The sequence below is a fragment of the Ranitomeya variabilis genome, chromosome 5 (assembly GCF_051348905.1).
Source record: "Ranitomeya variabilis isolate aRanVar5 chromosome 5, aRanVar5.hap1, whole genome shotgun sequence".
NCBI classification, from domain to species: domain Eukaryota; kingdom Metazoa; phylum Chordata; class Amphibia; order Anura; family Dendrobatidae; genus Ranitomeya; species Ranitomeya variabilis.
Window position 1 is genome coordinate 225,575,854 of NC_135236.1, and position 13,200 is coordinate 225,589,053.

The 13,200-nt window shown below is 45.0% G+C and overlaps 1 protein-coding gene across 1 annotated transcript in view; it reads left to right on the forward strand.

Moving 5' to 3' along the window:
- The first annotated feature begins 2,592 nt into the window (after nucleotides 1–2,592).
- The window catches only part of LOC143775573 (uncharacterized), a 109,025-nt gene continuing 98,417 nt past the window's right edge, over nucleotides 2,593–13,200 (forward strand). Inside the window, exon 1 of the mRNA XM_077263865.1 lies at nucleotides 2,593–2,728. Coding sequence (XP_077119980.1) covers nucleotides 2,599–2,728 — 130 coding nt within the window. The 5' untranslated portion in view covers nucleotides 2,593–2,598. The remainder of the gene's footprint in view (nucleotides 2,729–13,200) is intronic.

Genomic DNA, 13,200 nt, shown 5'->3' on the forward strand with positions numbered 1-13,200 from the left:
CTTACCTTCTTTCCTACAGACGTAGAGGATGCCCCCTTGTCCCTGTCTCAGGTCTAAGGTTAAAAAGATCATCAGAAAGGTCTTTGTACTGTCCCCTCATATATTTATACATTAACATAAGATCACCGGTTAGCCTTCGTTTTTCCAAACTAAATAGTCCCAAGTGTAATAACCTGTCTCGGTATTGCAGACCCCCCAGTCCTCTAATAACCTTGGTCGCTCTTCTCTGCACCCGCTCTTGTTCAGCTATGTCTTTCTTATACACCGGAGACCAGAACTGTACACAGTATTCTAAGTGTGGTCGAACTAGTGACTTGTATAGAGGTAAAATTATGTTCTCCTCATGAGCATCTATGCCTCTTTTAATGCATCCCATTATTTTATTTGCCTTTGTAGCAGCTGCCTGACACTGGCCACTAAATGTGTCATCCACCCATACTCCCAGGTCTTTTTCATTGACGGTTTTGCCCAGAGTTTTAGAATTAAGCACATAGTTATACATCTTATTACTTCTACCCAAGTGCATGACCTTACATTTATCCCCATTAAAGCTCATTTGCCATTTATCAGCCCAAGCTTCTAGTTTACATAAATCATCCTGTAATATAAAATTGTCCTCCTCTGTATTGATTACCCTGCAGAGTTTAGTGTCATCTGCAAATATTGAAATTCCACTCTGTATGCCCCCTACAAGATCATTAATAAATATGTTAAAAAGAAGAGGGCCCAATACTGACCCCTGTGGTACCCCACTGCTAACCGCGACCTAGTCCGAGTGTGCTCCATTAATAACCACACTTTGTTTCCTATCCCTGAGCCAGCTCTTAATCCACTTACACATATTTTCCCCTATCCCCATTATTCTCATTTTATGTATCAACCTTTTGTGTGGCACCATATCAAAAGCTTTTGAAAAGTCTATATAAACTACGTCCACTGGGTTCCATTGGTCCAGTCCAGAACTTACCTCCTCATAGAAATTGATCAGATTAGTCTGACAGGAACGGTCCCTAGTAAACCCATGTTGATATTGGGTCATGAGGTTATTCCTCTTCAGATATTCCAGCATAGCATCCTTTAGAATGCCCTCCAGGATTTTACCCACAGTAGAGGAAACCTAATCTCTGAAGGACATAGCATGGTTAAATTCCTGCAAAGATCTGCCACGCTCCTCCCTAAGGCCAAATGGAAACAATATGCAGATGCAGCAGTGCTGAGGCATTGTGCAAGCAGCAAACTCAGATGACTTCACACGAGGAGAAGCCTACGACTACAGTAAGTAGGGTGACGCTGAGGAAGCATGCGAGTTACCACTATGACATTTAGTATACAAACGACACCAAAACAGTATCAACCTTGAATTATATCAACTGGTCTACTCTATTGCTTGTGAAGGTAAGGAAAAAATGTTGAAAGGGGAAGACGTCCTAATATTGGTAGAGCAACAGAAAGCCAGACCTCTTCTACTATTAGGTCTGGCATAAAGAGCTTCCAGCATAATTAGTGTCAGGAGGCAGGCATCTAACAGCAGGTCCCTTTTTTTGAGAAAAAAATATACCTGGCTGCAATCTTTGGTTCATGCTGTGCACTGTTTGGGCAGCATGGATCAGGTAACAGGTTCCCTTTAAATGCGTGAGCATACGTGGACTTATTGCCTAGTTTAGCAATAGTTAAGGTACCGTTACACTAAACGATTTACCAACGATCACGACCAGCGATACGACCTGGCCGTGATCGTTGGTAAGTCGTTGTGTGGTCGCTGGAGAGCTGTCACACAGACAGCTCTCCAGCGACCAACGATGCCGAAGTCCCCGGGTAACCAGGGTAAACATTGGATTAATAAGCGCAGGGCCGCGCTTATTAACCCGATGTTTACCCTGGTTACCATTGTAAATGTAAAAAAAAACAAAACACTACATACTTACATTCCGGTGTCTGTCACGTCCCTCGCCGTCAGCTTCCTGCCGTAAAGCACAGCACAGCGGTGACGTCACCGCTGTGCTCTGCTTTTACTTTACGGCCGGCGCTCACAGTCAGTGCGGGAAGCTGACGGCGAGGGACGTGACAGACACCGGAATGTAAGTATGTACTGTTTTTTTTTTTTACATTTACAATGGTAACCAGGGTATACATCGGGTTACTAAGCGTGGCCCTGCGCTTAGTAACCCGATATTTACCCTGGTTACAAGCGAACACATCACTGGATCGGTGTCACACACGCCGATCCAGCGATGACAGCGGGTGATCCAGCGACAAAATAAAGTTCTGGACTTCTAGCTCCGACCAGCGATGTCACAGCAGGATCCTGATCGCTGCTGCGTGTCAAACACAACGAGATCGCTATCCAGGACGCTGCAACGTCACGGATCGCTGTCGTTCTCGTTCAAAAGTTGCTCAGTGTGACGGTATCCTTATAAATATGGCCATGTTTGCAAGTACCCTTAACGTAGGAGTCCAGGAGTTCCCAATTTGCAAAAGCACTCTATATTAAAGATAAAGCTGCAATAAAGTAGAAATGGTCTCCACCCTATTAAAGTTCCTCATTCAGACCACAACTGACTTCATTTTTCCTTGAAATGCACTAACCTAAAAGGAAGGATGTGGTTTAAGGTTAGCACAAGTTGTCGGAATACATGTTTTAAACAAGGTACTGCTGTATTAAAAATGACTGCTGTGAGAAAAGTTATAACTACTATCCTACTTTACTTATTGACTTCTCAAGAAAAGGGTAAGTTCCATGGAAAAACAGCTTTATCGGGAATACAGTCTTAGGTTAAGGCTATAGTTCAGACTCTGTGCACTGATGTATAAGCTCCGGCTGGTGCTGTATCTATAAGGATATTCACCCCTAGAAACATTGCATTGTAATACCTCTGCATATACGCTATGTAATAGAACATGACATCCATTTTTTTCTTTTGTATTTGCATTAATTCTGTATAAAATTCCAGGCATTTGTAAGTACTGAAAAGGGCTTATGCACCTCTGTGATAACTTATATAAGGCCACGTGCACACGTTGAATATTTTGTGAGTTTTTTTACCTTGGTATTTGTAAGCCAAAACCAGGATTAGGTAAAAATGCAGAAGTGGTGCGTATGTTTCTATTGTACTTTCTTGGATCGTTGCACTCCTGGTTTTGACTTACAAATATGGAGGAAATGAAAAAAAATGTCCCTAAAGTGTCGGATATTATAAATAAAATTTCACTTCATAAAACTTCTTAATATTCCCATGCCTTAGCAAATAATACTCTTGAAAAATTTTTTTTTTTTTTTTTAAAAGGGAATTATAGGACAATTCCTATTCATAGTCTGATTCGTTATAATTATATTCTATATGAAATGGAACCATTAATATTAAGTTAAATAATCTTAGGAAAGTAAATAATTTCTGTTTGTTCTTATTGGTTATTTTTGCTATATACAGTATACATAAACCTGTGTTTGCTAATTAAAGTGTATTACGCATTTTATTGTAACATGTAAGGAAGAGCTACGCGTTTAAAGTCTCCCTTTGCTTCATTATCCGTTCCTTTGCTACTATCCCAATTACTCTCTATTAAAGAATTATTTAAATCTATCTTTTCTCCCTCTCTTTTTCCATTTCTATTATATTTCTGTTAATATTGAAAAATTTTATAAAAATTATTGAAACACAAATACCGAGGTATAAAACTTACCAATCACTCAATGTGTGCATTACGGTTCTGTGGAGAGTTCTAATAAGACTGTGAATGCTAAATTATCATGTTGATGTATGCACAGTTACATTATCTCCTATGGTATGTGGCTTTCTGAATTCTAAGATATGTTACTGTAAGCATATAGAAATATTGATCAGTTACTGAGACTTTGTCCACATTTGCCTATATGCCTCCATTAATGTTTAAGCTTCATGAGAGTGGGCTATAAGCTGTATTTTGTATTTTTGTGATTGACAACCCTAAAATATGTATCAAGTATTGACTTGTATAACAGTATTTTTGCTAGAAATATGAAGCTGTCTTATGAAGCTCCAAAAACGGAATCTTTCCAAAACTAAACTTTTTGGGTTTCCGCCCTCTACTAGACTACCTATAACTAACCTTGCAATTGCCTCAGGTGGTTCAACCATAACTCCCAAGCGGGTTATGGTTATTTGACACAGAACTTTCCTCTTTTCGCTGTATCCAGTCACTCACTATCTCATCTTAACTGAATCTTAACAACATCTACAGAATCCAACCTTTTCTCAAATTTCAAACTGCAAAAACAGTTACTGTCGCTCTTACTCATTTTCAACAATTTACTGATCTGTCTTCCTCTAACCAATCTCTCTCCTCTTCAGTCCGTCATGAATGAGACAGACAGGTTGTATTTCTGTCCAGCCGCTTGACCAATGCCTCCACCTTGTGCCAGTCATTGCACTGGATGCCCATTCACTGCAGAATACAATAAATGCAAACTTTTCTTTCTCACCCACAAAGCTCTCCACAGTTCTGCACCACCCTATATCCCATCCCTCATTTCTGTCCATCACCATCACCCTACCCTTTCCCACTGTTCTGCAAGTGATCTAAGACTAATATCCTTCATAATCCAAAGGGAAAATAAACTCCAAGCAAATGTGGCGCTAAGCACCTACGGATTTTTTGAATGCATCCACTTCCAGTGAAAAATGTTAATAAAAATTCATTTATTTTCTCAAAACAAAAAAAATAAAATATATTTTTTAAATATTTTTAAAATACAGTACAACGCGTTTCGGCTGCTATTTTTACAGTGCAGCCTTCATCAGGTAGCAAAAAAAAAACAACAAAAAAACAGACATGTTACAACCTCCAAGTTTTCTTATTTATGAAGGTTCCTAGAAGGGATTAGCATGGCGGGATCGGGGATCAGGTTCTCCTTTCCTAACGAATATCTACATGGTAGCGTCTAAAGAGACTCACTTTTCTTATATATATATAAAAGAGCAATTTAGTACTTCTATTCTATCCAAAATGAGCTTTTAAATACATGGTGTTACATTGTTACGAACAAACATAACATTATAAGTATAGGTATAGGTATACACATAATTATAAATATGATTCACTCTAAGGCCGGCGTCACACTAGGTGTATGAAAATACGGTCCGTTTTTTACGGCCGTAATACGCAGTAGTTGTCCCAAAACACTGTTCCATATTCAATGCGAGGATGCAATTTTTACTCACAAATTTATTCTTATGGCATCCGTATGTCTTCCGTACGGCGATTTTTTTCTCGCAGGCTTGCAAAATGGACATATCGTGGATCCATCGGCTCAAGTATTCTTAAAAACATATATACAGTATATATATATATATATATATATATATATATATATATATATATAAATATATATATGTCAGTGAGACACATATATATATTTATATTTAATTCAGCGCTAGATAGCAGAAAAGCCGGTAATTCAATTGCCGGCTTTTCCCATCTCCTTCACAAACCCAACAGGATATGAGACATGGTTTACATACAGTAAACCATCTCATATCCCTTCTTTTATTACATATTCCTCTTTACTAATGTAAGAAGTGTCTCTGTGTAAAATTTGGGGGCTCTAGCTTAAATTAAAGGGTTAAATCCCGGAAAAAATTGGCGTGGGCTCCCGCGCAATTTTCTCCGCCAGAGTGGGAAAGCCAGTGACTGAGGGCAGATATTAATAGCCTAGAGAGGGATCATGGTTATAGGACCCCCCCTGACTAAAAACATCTGCCCCCAGCCACCCCAGAAAAGGCACATCTGTATGATGCGCCTATTCTGGCACTTAGCCTCTCTCTTCCCACTCCCGTGTAGCTGTGGGATATGGGTTAATGAAGGGTTAATGTCACCTTGCTATTTACTGTATGTAAACCATGTCTCATATCCTGTCGGGTTTGTGAAGGAGATAGGAAAAGCCGGCAATTGAATTACCGGCTTTTCTGCTATCTAGCGCTGAATTAAATATAAATATATATATATACTAGATGGTGGCCCGATTCTAACGCATCGGGTATTCTAGAATATGCATGTCCACGTAGTATATTGCACAACCCACGTAGTATATTGCCCAGCCACGTAGTATATTGCCCAGCCACGTAGTATATTGCGCAGTTACATAGTATATTGTCCAGTGACGTAGTATATTGCACAGTGACGTGGTATATTGCCCAGCCACGTAGTATATTGCACAGCAACGTAGTATACAGCACAGAGCCACGTAGTATATTGCACAGCGACGTAGTATACAGCACAGAGCGACGTAGTATATTGCACAGCCCACGTAGTATATTGGCCAGCCACATAGTATATTGCCCAGTGACGTAGTATACAGCACAGAGCCATGTAGTATATTGCACAGCAACGTAGTATACAGCACAGAACCACGTAGTATATTGCACAGTGACGTAGTATACAGCACAGAGCCACGAAGTATATTGGCCAGTCATGTAGTATATTGCCCAGCTACGTAGTATATTGCCCAGCCACATATGTCACAGGTTAAAAAATAAAAAATAAACATATACTCACCTTCCGAAGGGCCCCTTGTAGTTCTGTCGCCTGTGTGCGGTGCAGGCAGCAGCTTCCGGTGCCAGGGCGCCAGGCACTGACTGCAGGGGAGTAGGGAGGGACTATTCGGACTGTGGCCGTCGCTGATTGGTCGCGGCAGCCATGACAGTCAGCTGGCGAGACCAATCAGCGACTTGGATTCCATGACAGACAGAGGCTGCGACCAATGAATATCCGTGACAGACAGACAGACAGAAGGACAGACGGAAGTGACCCTTAGACAATTATATATATAGATACATATATATGTGTCTCACTGATATATATATATATATATATATATATATATGACTGTATATATGTTTCTAAGAATATTTGAGCCGATGGATCCATGATATGTCCATTTTGCAAGCCTGCAAGAAAAAATCATACCATACCATACGGATGACACACATAAATTTGTGCGTAAAAATCGCATCCTTGCATAGAATACAGAACAGTGTTTTGGGACAATTACTGCGTATTACGGCCGTAAAAAACGGACCGTATTTACTTACGCCTAGTGTGACGCTGGCCTTAGATCTGGCTAATTGGATCCTAAATAAATCGGAGCATGCTCAGTTAAAAAAAAATGGAATCCGTAGCCGGATTCCATCATTTAACAGATCCAGCACCCATAGGCTTCCATTCAAGCAAACGACAGATCCGTCGATGTCTGATTTTGCAACGTGCACAAAAAACCTTACTTTGTCCATTGTCTTCGGCCGCCGGACAAACGATTTTCGACGGATCCAACGAACAACAGATGAACGTGAGGCCATCCGTCGCTAATACAAGTCTATGAGAAAAAAACGGATCCTGCGGCATCAGTCACCAGATTCGTTTTTTTTTCGAAATTCGACCAGTTGCGACTGATAGCAAAAAACTGAGATGTGAAGGGAACCTTAGGGGCACATATCAGCTGTTCAAAACAGCTGACATGCATTGGGAAAGATGTGGGCTCAGCGCTGGAGCCCACATCAAAGGGAGAGACAGGTATTGAGGAGGGAGACTCGCTCGAGTTTCTCTCATTGCAGTTGCAAGTAGGACACCGACCTTAAACCAATGTCTGCTAGACTATGATACTCCAGATTCATTAAGAGGTATTTGCTTCTTAATAAACTTAAAACATGTTTTGGCTACCAGTGTAGGAAAATCATGGACTATAAGACATTTCTGCTATAATTTACACCAAAATTATAGTAAAGCTATGAGGCTATGTTAGCTACCTCTCCCCACGCTTGGCACAGCTATGGCAAAAACTGTGTTGTGCTAAATTTTTCTGCTTTTTAATGATAGCAATTGTTATAAAAATGGATTAACGCTTGAATTGACCCATTAGTTCTGAAACTACAAATTAGTTCTGATAATTCCAAGCCATCTTTATCTTTTTTTTCTTCTTTTTTTTATATAGCGCTAACATATTCCACAGCGCTTTACAGTTTGTACACATTATCATTAGTGTTGAGCGATACCTTCCGATATCGGAAAGTATCGGTATCGGAAAGTATCGGCCGATACCGTCAAAGTATCGGATCTAATCCGATACCGATACCCGATCCCAATGCAAGTCAATGGGACGAAAATATCGGAATTAAAATAAACCCTTTCTTTCCTTGTAGGTTCATTCTACATGAAGGAAAACAACTAAGAATAATGTAGGATGTATTGGGGGAGGTGGCGGAGACATTAAAGGCACAGAGGTTTACCTCAAACAAATAGAATAGCAGGTTTTTTTGGGTTTTTTTTATGACGGTCGGCGTTAGAAAGATTTTGACTATTTTTTTTTTTTATTTTGTCAGATATTGATGTTTCACTACTTCCACGTCCTTCACCTTCTTTTTTACTTCTCCCACACTTTCTTCTTCATTATCCTCATCATCAGCTTCTTTGACATCAACTATCTTCACCTTATTCATCTTCTTCTACCTCTAATTTTTTTTTTTTTACATTGTTCATATTCTTTTTATTTAACTATTATCTTTTTCATATGCAACTTCTTCATCACATTCTTATTTGTGACAGGCATTCCCGTAGTTGTTATCTATAAAAGTTTGAAGATTACACCTTCCGTTCTGCCTGTCACAAAAGAGGTACATTTGTCCGCGTTCAGTTTGGCCTGCAGCATCAGGCTTTATCCAGGGGCACCACGAGGAGGAACGGACTCACCCCCATACACTGCTTAGTCTTCTTCTGCTTATAATTTAGATAATATCTTTTGCTCTGATATTTAGTCTTATGCTTAATGTTCTTCTGCTCTTTGTTCTGCAGCCTCTTGTTCTTCTGCTTCTCGGTCTCCCATGTCGTCGTCGTCTCCAGGGTCGTCGTCTCCGGGGTCGTCGTCATCGGGGTCGTCGTCATCGGGGTCGTCTTCAGGGTCATCGTCTCCAGGGTCGTCGTCATCTCGGTGGTTGTCGTCTCTGGTGTCATCATCATCTTAGGGGTGGTCTTCCGGGTCATCGTCTTTAGGGTCTTGAACTTGGAAATGTAGCAGAAGGTTCAAGAAGGCTGAGAAAATGCCGAGAAACAGCTGATGGAACTGGAACTCGGATGGCTACCCGAAGGTCCAAGAGCCAATGGAACTACCGTGGACCAGCTGACGTTACTGGAACCCGGTTACTAAGCAGGAGGTACCCGTGCCTGAAAGCACTACCAAGGACCACCTGACGTTGGTGGAACTCGGATACCCAGAGGGAGGCACCTAAGCCAAAGGCTCTGCCCGGAACCAGCTGACGGTACTGGAACCAGGATGGGGAGCAGAAGGTACAAGAGCAAAAGACACTGCCGAGAACCAGCTGACGGTACTGGAACCCGGATGGGTAGCCGAAGGTCCAAGAGCCAATGGAACTACCGAGGACCAGCTGACGTTACTGGAACTCAGTTACTAAGCAGGAGGTACCCGTGCCTGAAAGCACTACCAAGGACCACCTGACGTTGGTGGAACTCGGATACCCAGAGGGAGGCACCTAAGCCAAAGGCTCTGCCGGGAACCAGCTGACGGTACTGGAACCAGGATGGGGAGCAGAAGGTACAAGAGCAAAAGACACTGCCGAGAACCAGCTGAAGGTACTGGAACCCGGATGGGTAGCCGAAGGTCCAAGAGCCAATGGAACTACCAAGGACCAGCTGACGTTACTGGAACCCGGTTACTAAGCAGGAGGTACCCGTGCCTGAAAGCACTACCAAGGACCACCTGACGTTGGTGGAACTCGGATACCCAGAGGGAGGCACCTAAGCCAAAGGCTCTGCCCGGAACCAGCTGACGGTACTGGAACCAGGATGGGGACCTATTCAAGCTTGTCTTCCTAGAGCCCCAACTGGCAGTGTTAGAGCCCAGGGTCAGCAGAAGGAGGAGCAGGGGGAGGGGAGTGTAGGCCGAAGCCTGCACTGGTGGCAGCTTTGGGTCTGTTGTGCCTGCGTGGCGGTCGCAGGACACGTTGCCGGCTACACAGCAGGGGAACAGCTGGCGGTGCTGAACCCCACTGACACATTGGCGAGGTGTTTGGCTCTGTGCAGCCAGCTCTTCCGGACAGCAACTAGCGGTGTTGGAGCCCGGGCTCTGCAGGTGGAGCAGAGTGTAGGCCGAAGCCTAATTGAACCGATTTTAAAAGTAACCTTTAACCCCCCCTCAGGGGTTACAAACTAGAAGAGCCACAGCTTATGCAGCAGTAGTGCTACACAAGTCAAAGGTTGCTCTTTTCATTTTTCTCCTTGCACACGCTGAAAGGGACACGAATAAGATTTAGGCCCTTACACAGTCAAACTGTGTTGGAGGCGAGAGTTCCCTTCGTAATGAGACGCAGCACAGATGTGAAGAATCCCACCTTGGTGCTGGGCGCAGTCTCCTGAGCGTTGTTATTTGCTGTACAGGAGTCTGCGCTGTCGTGTTATCCCTTGGCCTTGCGCTGTTAGCGCTGCCCATCTTCTGACATCATTTCATGTCGGCTGTTGCGGTTTGCGATGACCATGAATCCGAGCCACGCAGTGTCTTTACATAGTTATTACACTGCGGGGCTGGGATTCATGGCCTGGCGCAGTACATATGTTCGCCTCTCGCTTGGGTTCTTACACCTGCTTCAGACTATGCGGCATCAGCTGATCCCTTATCGCATGCCACGGCCATGAAGCCGCACAGTCTGAAGAAGGCGGAAGGAGATGAGGGACAGGCGAACATAAGCACTGCTCATGCCCGTCAATCACACCCTCGCAGTCCAAATAAATAAGACACCGAGGGGCGTTGTGTGGGTCAGGGCGGCCGCAGAGGCGCAGGCAGCCATACAATGATGCCAGAAGACGGGCAGCGCTACCAAGGGGGTTGCAGCGTGTCATTACAAAGGAAAGTCACACCACCGGGACGGTTAAATGGTCACACAGAGGACACATTTTAGACGTGTTTTCAGTTCCACATGTGCGAGGAGAATACGTTTATGAGCCACCTTGCACACATGCAGCATTACCGCTGTACGAGGTGGCTGTAAAACGTACAAACGCCTGGGGGAGGGGGGACAGGTTCCCTTCAATTTCAGTTCTTGTGTCTGCGTGGCTGTCGCAGGACACGTTGCCGGCTACACAGCAGGGGAACAGCTGGTGGTGCTGGACCCCACTGACACATTGGCTGGTGTTTTTCTCTGTGCAGCTAGCACATCTGGGCCCCAACTGGCGGTGTTAGAGCCCAGGGTCAGCAGGAGGAGGAGGAGCAGGAGGAGGAGCAGGGGGAGGGGAGTGTAGGCCGAAGCCTGCACTGGCGGCAGCTTTGGGTCTGTTGTGTCTGCGTGGCGGTCGCAGGACACGTTGCCGGCTACACAGCAGGGGAACAGCTGGCGGTGCTGAACCCCACTGACACATTGGCGAGGTGTTTGGCTCTGTGCAGCCAGCTCTTCCGGACAGCAACTAGCGGTGTTGGAGCCCGGGCTCTGCCGGTGGAGCAGAGTGTAGGCCGAAGCCTAATTGAACCGATTTCAAAGGTAACCTTTAACCCCCCCTCAAGGGTTACAAACTACAAGAGCCACAGCTTATGCAGTAGTAGTGCCGCACAAGACAAAGGTTGCTCTTTTAATTTTTCTCCTTGCACATGCCGAATGAAACACGTATAATTTTAGCCCTTTATACAGTCAAACTGTGTTGGAGGCGCGAGTTCCCTTCGTAATGAAACGCAGCACAGATGTCAAGAATCCCACCTTGGTGCTGGGTGCAGCCTCCTGAGCGTTGTTATTTGCTGTACAGGAGTCTGCGATGTCGTGTTATCCCTTGGCCTAGCGCTGTTAGCGCTGCCCATCTTCTGACATCATTTCATGTCGGCCGGTGCGGTTCGCGATGACCATGAATCCCAGCCCCGCAGTGTCTTAACATTGTTAAAACACTGCGGGGCTGGGATCCATGGCCTGGCGCAGTACATATGTTCGCCTCTCGCACTCGGGTCCTTACACCCGCTTCAGACTGTGCGGCGTCAGCTGATCCCTTATCGCATGCCACGGCCATGAAGCCGCACAGTCCGAAGAAGGCGGAAGGAGATGAGTGACAACAGGCGAAGATATGCACTGCTCATGCCCATTAATCACACCCTCGCAGTCCAAATAAATAAGACACCGAGGGGCGTTGTGTGGGTCAGGGCGGCCGCAGAGGCGCAGGCAGCCAAACAATGATGCCAGAAGACGGGCAGCGCTACCAAGGGGGTTGCAGCGTGTCATTACAAAGGAAAGTCACACCACCGGGACGGTTAAATGGTCACACAGAGGACACATTTTAGACGTGTTTTCAGTTCCACATGTGCAAGGAGAATACGTTTATGAGCCACCTTGCACACATGCAGCATTACCGCTGTACGAGGTGGCTGTAAAACGTACAAACGCCTGGGGGAGGGGGGACAGGTTCCCTTCAATTTCAGTTCTTGTGTCTGCGTGGCTGTCGCAGGACACGTTGCCGGCTACACAGCAGGGGAACAGCTGGCGGTGCTGGACCCCACTGACACATTGGCTGGTGTTTTTCTCTGTGCAGCTAGCACATCTGGGCCCCAACTGGCGGTGTTAGAGCCCAGGGTCAGCAGGAGGAGGAGGAGCAGGGGGAGGGGAGTGTAGGCCGAAGCCTGCACTGGCGGCAGCTTTGGGTCTGTTGTGTCTGCGTGGCGGTCACAGGACACGTTGCCGGCTACACAGCAGGGGAACAGCTGGCGGTGCTGAACCCCACTGACACATTGGCGAGGTGTTTGGCTCTGTGCAGCCAGCTCTTCCGGACAGCAACTAGCGGTGTTGGAGCCCGGGCTCTGCCGGTGGAGCAGAGTGTAGGCCGAAGCCTAATTGAACCGATTTTAAAAGTAACCTTTAACCACCCCTCAGGGGTTACAAACTAGAAGAGCCACAGCTTATGCAGCAGTAGTGCTGCACAAGTCAAAGGTTGCTCTTTTCACTTTTCTCCTTGCACACGCTGAATGAAACACGTATAACATTTAGCCCTTTATACAGTCAAACTGTGTTGGAGGCGTGAGTTCCCTTCAAAATGAGATGCAGCACAGCTGACAAAAATGCCACCTTGGTGCTTTGCGCGTCCTCCTGAGCTTCGTTATTTGTTGCACAGGAGTCTGCGCTGTCGTGTTATCCCTTGGCCTTGCGCTGTTAGCGCTGCCCGTCCTCTGACAACATTTGATGTCGGCCAGTG